This window comes from Vigna umbellata, chromosome 1 (genome assembly GCF_029865625.1).
Source record: "Vigna umbellata cultivar VRB3 chromosome 1, Vumbellata_1.0, whole genome shotgun sequence".
Classification (NCBI taxonomy): domain Eukaryota; kingdom Viridiplantae; phylum Streptophyta; class Magnoliopsida; order Fabales; family Fabaceae; genus Vigna; species Vigna umbellata.
Genome location: NC_142165.1, coordinates 29,171,917 through 29,179,489, shown reverse-complemented (window position 1 = coordinate 29,179,489; position 7,573 = coordinate 29,171,917). Strand labels below are relative to the sequence as shown.

Sequence of the window (7,573 nt, the reverse complement as noted above, 5' to 3'; positions counted from 1 at the left end):
AAAAAAAATTATATTCATATAGTTTTATTTAATATTTATACTTATACCATTAATGATACTATAATTTGTTATTCATGATTACTTTATTCTAAAGTGGGTGATATTGATTGTATTAAATTACTTTTAGGGATAAACATAAACATCGTTTGAAAGTTAAATATTTAGTTAATATATGTAATTAAGTAAACATATTAAAGTACACATTTGGTAAAATTAGTTGGTCCGACAATTAATTGTTAAATTTAAAAGAACACAAGTAGTAATATTATTTATATAAATTTTAAATATTTAAAAAAAAACGTAGATGAAACTAATTCCTTAAGAAATTATTCTTTTATTTGTTTTAGTTAATTCCGAACTCTTATATATGTCATAAAATAATTTAAAAATAGCACGAACAACTATTATGTCATGACTAAAATAAATAACAGAATATTACTAAGAATACTGATTGGGCAATTTTATTGACGTATCTCCATTGAATGATAATTGCATAAAGTATATTTGTACAGAGCGTGTAAAATGTTGGTCCTAAATTAAATTTGAAGTCTAAAAACAGAAAAATGATCTCTTTAGTCATTCTCTGTGCCCACTATATTCAAACAGAAACAGCCAAAATAGCTATATGGTTGCAGCACATTGCTTAAGAGAATAAAACTTGGGACTCATTATTAATTTACAATATTTACATGAAAAATGTATTTATTTGGACGAGCTTTTCTGAAGAATTTTTTAAAAAATAAAGTTTTTATAAATTAAAATTAGTATATAAAAAATAAAAAATTTAAAGATTAACCTAATACAAAAATAACTTTAGATTTATACAAAAGAAAAAAATAATTTTCCTTGTGATTTTGATGAATAAATTCTTACAAAAAGCTCGTCGGAAGACTTGAGACATGACGTAGAATTTGTATGTTGAGAACAATGGCGGACGATGATCTTATTGTAGAGTCTTGAAGCAATGAATGTGATATCTTTTGGAAGACTTATGTGGCTTCAGTCCGAATTCGGCGAGGCTGTTACGTTTCTGCCATGGTTTTGAGACAGTGAGAAAATGAAGAGCTTGATGGGTGAAGAAAAGGAGAAGAAGAAGGAGAGCGAGACGAAGATCATCCTTGAGCATCTTGAAATAGTGGGAAAGGAGTGAGGAAAAATGGTGGAAATCAAATAAGAAAAGTGAAGAGAGAGCGAGAAAGAATGCGAGTGAGAGAAGAAAAAGGATGATGAAGATAAGAAGAAGAAGCAGAAAGATGACGAATGAGGCATGGAGAAGAGTGAGGAGAATGAGGTCCAAGTTCGGAAACATAATGAAACTGCTTTTCATAGAAATGAATGCATGCTTTGTTCGTTGTTAAAGGAAGAAGATGAGAAGGGAAGTGCCATTCACATATTCTATACTTCTAATGCCACTTAACCACTTTCTCACTCTTTCTTTAAACCAATATTCAGACTCACACACTTATAAAATCGATTATTAAATCATATCAAATACTTCCAACCATTCACACAATATTTTTGGAACTTTATGTATATTTATGTTATTATATATTAAAAAATATTGGATGTATGTTGTTGAGATTTTAAATAATTATCATATATATATATATATATCAATAACTCAAAAGTTTATTTTACAATTTAACTTTTAATATTGTGAAATTGCGATATTATACATGTTGTAAATTATTTTGTATTGTTTTGATTATCAAAATAATTTTATCAATGTTAACATAACTTCATATCGACTCTATTAAACAAATGAATATTAATCAAAGCCTTGATTCATTCCATGAGGCGTTCACTTTTAAAGAAATAAGTATATACACACAAGCAAGGCATTTAAAATATTCCGTCGATAGAAAATGATTGTCTATTCGGCCTCGGATGGAAAACGGGCTTAGAACCTGCGCAAGCAAAAGTGCTTTTGTGACAATTACTATATTCTTTTAATTTCGACTTTAGTTTACTTTTTATTTTTTATGTATACCACATTTTACTATATTATAATCGACGACAATGGGTAAGTATTGAAGGAAAGGATTATTTCTTAGGTGTATTGGAAAAGTTGATACTACTTGTATTCAGATTTTGTTACATAAACAACTTTTTAATTTAAAGGAACAAAGTTCAGCAGTGATTCCTTACTTGTCAATGCCTATAGTATTATAGTTTGTAGTACTTTTATTAACTAATTTCAGTTTTTAGAATCAAGTGTTTTTTTATAAGTGCCTGGGTAAACGTGTCTTACATCTTTCAAAATTAAGTATTAACTATAAAATTACTAGATATCATTAGTAAGGCTAACGGGTGTCAGATATAAATATTGTTTATCCATTATTCGATTCATATAAAACAAATTATATCTATTATTCGTACTATTACATGTTGGATATTTATATAAAAATAAATTTGTAAAATTTTTTAAATTACGAATACCCGTTGAATACCTACATATATTTTAAAAATAAACAAAAATACTAGAAAACTGAACATAGATAGAAAAGAAAAAAAACAAACATTCAAAGTTCTTTCCAAGTTAAAAAGAAAAAATAATGGAAGATGCACAGTTTGTTTTGCTAAAATATTCTTTTCCACTTTAACAATGAATCCTTGTTTTCCACCTGTCCTAGCTGATTGATTTCGCCAACTCCCTAATTGCATGAACCATGCGTGTTGGGGACACATCTTGGGTCATCACCGCCAATATTCGAATGTGAACGCGAGTAGCATATTATCAGTAAGAAATGCCACATCCTCGCTGAAAACCTTATAGTTGGTGGGTTTTTCGCGATATAGGTATTACTAGATCTGGGCAGAGTCACCAATCAACAATCGTGGTACAAAGTAAAGTGAAAATCCCTATTACAAGCACAATATCAACTAAAAGCAAAAAAACAAAACAAAACCTCAATGGTGTTAACGCTGGACCAGTAGTGTGCTTTAAAACAGAGTGGCAGAATGTAGAAAATGAAAACGTGATGCAAGAGAACAGAGAAAACGATTATCTTCTCATTAACAGAAAACTGATATATGTATATCAGATACAGAAGTAGAAAACTGTCTTTTGACAGTTAAAACCGTTAGGTAGTTTAGATTTACATTTTAACACTCCCCTTTAAAGCTAAACTACTCAAAGATCTAACACCAAGAGAGTCCCTCAGCCTTTCAAATCTATTTTGCCGTAATGCCTTAGTAAAGATGTCTGTTGTTTGCTCATCTGTAGTGCAGTACATCAGTTCTAATCTTTCCTTACTGACTTGATCTCTGAGATAATGAAACTTAGTCTCTATATGCTTGCTTCTGCCATGAGAGACTGAGTTCTTGGACAAGCTGATAGTTGATTTGTTATCCACCATCAAGCGTGTTGGTTTACAGTGCTTAATCCTCAACTCTCGTAGAATAACTTCTAGCCATGCACATTGGCAAGCAGTTTCTATTGCAGATATGTACTCTGCTTCGCAAGACGAGAGTGCAACAACATTTTGTTTCTTTGAGCACCAAGATATTGAAGCTCCCATCAATTTGAACAGGTATCCAAAGGTGCTTTTCCTATCCACTTGATCACCACTCCAGTCTACATCACACCATGCCTTCAAAATATCACACGTACTGTCAACCTTCCTGGGAAAATGAAGACCATAATCCGTTGTTCCCTTCAACTAGCGCAGAATGTGTTTGGCTGCTGCAAGATAAGACTGTCTTGGATCATGCATGAACCTGCTGACAAGCCCGACTCCGAAGTTGATGTTCGGTCTGTTGTTGCAAATGTAACGAAGAGTTCCTACAATCTGCTTGAACACGGTTGCATCAACCTTGGTCTCTTCTTGTTGACACGTGAGTTGCAAGTTTGCCATGACTGGGATGGATGTGCTATTACAGTTCTTCAAGTTAAATCTCTCCAGAGTCTCTAAAATATACTTTCTTTGATGCATGAACATTCCATCTTCTGTCTGCACGAATTCCAGCCCAAGAAAGTACCCCAAGCTACCAAGATTTGTCATTTCAAGTTCATTCTTCATCTTCACCTTAAATTCTTCAATTTGCTGTGTGGAGCTTCCAGTGACCAGTAGATCGTCGACGTACAGACACACTAATAGAGTACCTAGCTGTTCAACAAATTTCATATAAATTCCATATTCAACAATGCATTTTTGGAAACCATACCTGATAAGAAATGCGTCATTGTGTTTATTCCAGGCTCGTGGTGTCTGACGGAGGCCATATAAAGCCTTGTCCAACTTGTATACTTTCAGCTCTTGTCCCTTCTTAACAAAGCCAGGTGGTTACTTCACGAAAACTTCTTCTTCGAGAGGGCCATTAAGAAATGCGGATTTGACGTCCATTTGGTAAATGCTCCAACCATTGAAGTTGGCTAAGGCAACAACAAGTCTTACAGTCTCTAGTCTTGCCACAGGAGCATAAACATCAGTGAAATCTATCCCGGGTTTCTGCAAGAAACCTTTTGCAACCAACCTAGCCTTCAGCTTTGCAACACTTCCATCTGGTTTATATTTAGTTTTGAACACCCATTTCACCTCTATGGCCCGTTTATGCTGAGGCAGTTCCACTAACTTCCACGTCTTGTTCTTCTCAATTGTTGAAAGTTCTTCCAACATAGCCTCCTTCCATTCTTTAATTTTGATGGCTTGTCCCATGAAAGTGTTTCAGCACCTGTTAGAAGAGCATAATGAACTATATCACCTGAGTCCGTGATATCACTGTCACTAAACAACTCATGACCAGCGAGTCACGTAGATGGAAATCGTGTTCTTTGTGACCTTCTAGCTTCAGCGTCTTCATTTGTAGATATCTGCTCGGTCTCCTCTGCCCTTTTCTCCTCCAGCCAGGTAGGAACAACAGCACCAGAGTGCTCGATTGATTCAGTTTCTGCATCAGCCCATCTAAACGTAGCAGACTCGTCTACTATCACATCTCTACTGATCAAGATTTGCCTCTTCTATGGATCATACAGCCTGTATGCACCTGTTGGATGATAACTTAGAAGAATGAGAGTTTCACTTCTGTCGTCTAACTTCTTCCTTCGTTCAATTGGGACGTGTTTGTAACAGACCGAACCGAAAATCTTCAGGTGACGCACATCTAGTTTCTTTCCAGTCCAAGCCTCTTCGGGTGTGCATGTTGACATAGCTTTGGTAGGACTTCTATTCAGCAAGTAGGTAGCATTCGAGACTGCTTCTCCCCATAGGTAATGCAGTAGTCTTCTCCCTTTAATCATACACCTGGTCATATCCAAAAGCATTCGGTTTCTTCTCTCAGCTAATCTGTTGTGCTGGGGTGTGTAAGGCGTTGTAACTTCATGTAGGATCCCTTTGTCAACACAAAATCTACTCATTTCTCCATAATTAAATTCGCCTCCACCATCAGTCTTGAGAATCCTGAGTTGCTGACCAGATTGCCTCTCGGCCATGAAACAAAATTTAACAAGTTGTGTGTAAGCTTCTCTCTTTTCTCTTAACAAATATACCCAGAGTTGTCTAGATAATTCATCTACGAAGAGTAAAAAATATTTGTTACCTCTTAGAGATGGCACGTCAAAAGGACCACACACATCTGCATGTACAACGTCCAACAGGTGTCTTGCTCTCTTGGGTGCGTTTCTGGTTTGCTTTCCAACAGCACAACTTTCACAGACTTTGTTTGGTGCAACAATTGTAGGTATGCCTCTCACAAGATCTTTATCTTTCAGATGACTCAGGCTCCTAAAATTTAGATGCCCATAACGATAGTGCCACAACCACTCTTCTTCTCCAACATTCATTGTAGTCAGACACTGTATCTTTGTTGCGTTCAAGTTCACTTTAAAAGTTCAATTTCTCGCAAGAGGAGCTTTGAGTATCATTCGATGTCTCTTGTCGAATACCTCAATATGCCTTTGCTGCATCTTCATGGTATATCCTTTCTCCAAGAGTTGGTCGAGACTTAGAAGATTGCTTTTCATCACGGCAACATATAAAACATTGTGCATGTACACTGATCTTCCATCTTTGCGTGTGATCATCACTTTGCCCGAACCTTCAGCTCTAATGATGCTGTTCTCCGCAAAACGAACAATGCCTTTGATGCTTGTGTCTAAGTCGAGCAACCAGTTTCTATTGCCAGTCATGTGGTTGGAACAACCTATATCCAAATACCACAACATTTCTTCATCTTCATGGCTTGTTTCTCCAACAAGCGACACATGTCCTGTTCGGTCGGTCTTTCTTAGACACTTGTCTATTACCCCATTCGTCTCTTGAACATGTCTTTCCTGTGCAATTCTCCAGCTGTCATCGTTTTTGTCATGCATTGCGACTCTCATCAACAAAACGTGATCAGAATCCGATTCCAATTCTTCTTTTGCAAGATTTGCCTCATCACTCTTTTCTTTCTTAGCGTTTTCACTGTGCCAACACTCAGATGAGTAATGGCCATATTTATTACACGTAAAACAATGTACATTTATGTTGTCAACGTTCTTTCTGCCTCCTCTTCCTCTATAATTTCCTTCCTTTTGTTCGTTGCTGCTGTCATCTTTGGTCAGTTCGAAAGTATTAGCAAATCTGCCTCCATTTCGACCACCACGACCACCACGCAATCTTCCTTTGCCTCTGCTAGTTCCGCGACTCTTGTAGATTTGACTGCTTCTAGCTTGTAGTGCCTGATTTGTACTTTGTATAACATTTTTTTCTGCCACTCTTCTCTCTATCAGGCGCTGCTCATGAGCTTCAAGAGAATTTTGTAGCTCTTCAACTTTCATAATTCCCAAATCTTTGCTTTCTTCAATCGCCACCACAATGTGATCGTACTGGGTTGTCAGAGTTCGCAAGATTTTCTCAACGATCTTTCTGTCTTTCACCACTTTATCACACGCCCGCATCGCATTAACAACCACCTAAATTCTGCCAATATATTTTTCAATGGTTTCTTGCTCTCCCATACTCAAGAGCTTATATTGTCTTTGTAGAGATTGTAGTCTCACTTTCTTCACCCTTCATGAATTTCGATATCCATCTTGTAATATATCCATCGTGTAATACATCCATACCTGAATTTCTAAAATATCGTTGCAGAAACACATTGATGCAAGAGCATGTGTGCCTTACAGTCCAGCTTCTTGTTTTCTTTGTAGACTTTCTTTGCTTCATCCGTGTCCCCCTTTGAGGGTTCTTTAAATCCTCTCTTGACAATTTTGTCAACTTCTTGAAAGCCTAAAATAGCATCCATCTTCACACACTAGTCATCGTAATTCTTTTCGTCGAACACTGGCAAGCTGTTCTGGATCATGCCCGCAATCGCCTTTCAACGAGAACCCTTCTTCGCAAATTAAGTCCTTCTTCACTTGTTCGGAGTTTCACCAGGTTCTTTAACCTGTCGCTCTGATACCATTGTTAACGCTGGACCAGTAGTGTGCTTTAGAATAGAGTGGCGGAATGTAGAAAATGAAAACGTGATGCAAGAGAATAGAGAAAACGATTATCTTCTCATTAAAAGAAAACTGATATATGTATATCATATACAAAAGTTAGGTAGTTTAGATTTACATTTTAACAAATGGAAACTTACTTAAACT

At 36.1% G+C, this 7,573-nt stretch overlaps 1 protein-coding gene across 1 annotated transcript; it reads right to left on the bottom strand.

Moving 5' to 3' along the window:
- Positions 1–5,830: 5,830 nt before the first annotated feature.
- On the bottom strand, positions 5,831–6,880 carry LOC148205095 (uncharacterized). Its single transcript, XM_088102873.1, has one exon. It carries the CDS (start codon positions 6,878–6,880, stop codon positions 5,831–5,833), a length of 1,050 nt encoding a protein of 349 aa, XP_087958999.1.
- Between the last annotated feature and the right edge of the window lie 693 nt (positions 6,881–7,573).

Bases quoted from the DNA above. Each gene is read 5' to 3' on its own strand.
- LOC148205095 (XM_088102873.1), bottom strand. From the start codon at position 6,880: ATGCGGGCGTGTGATAAAGTGGTGAAAGACAGAAAGATCGTTGAGAAA.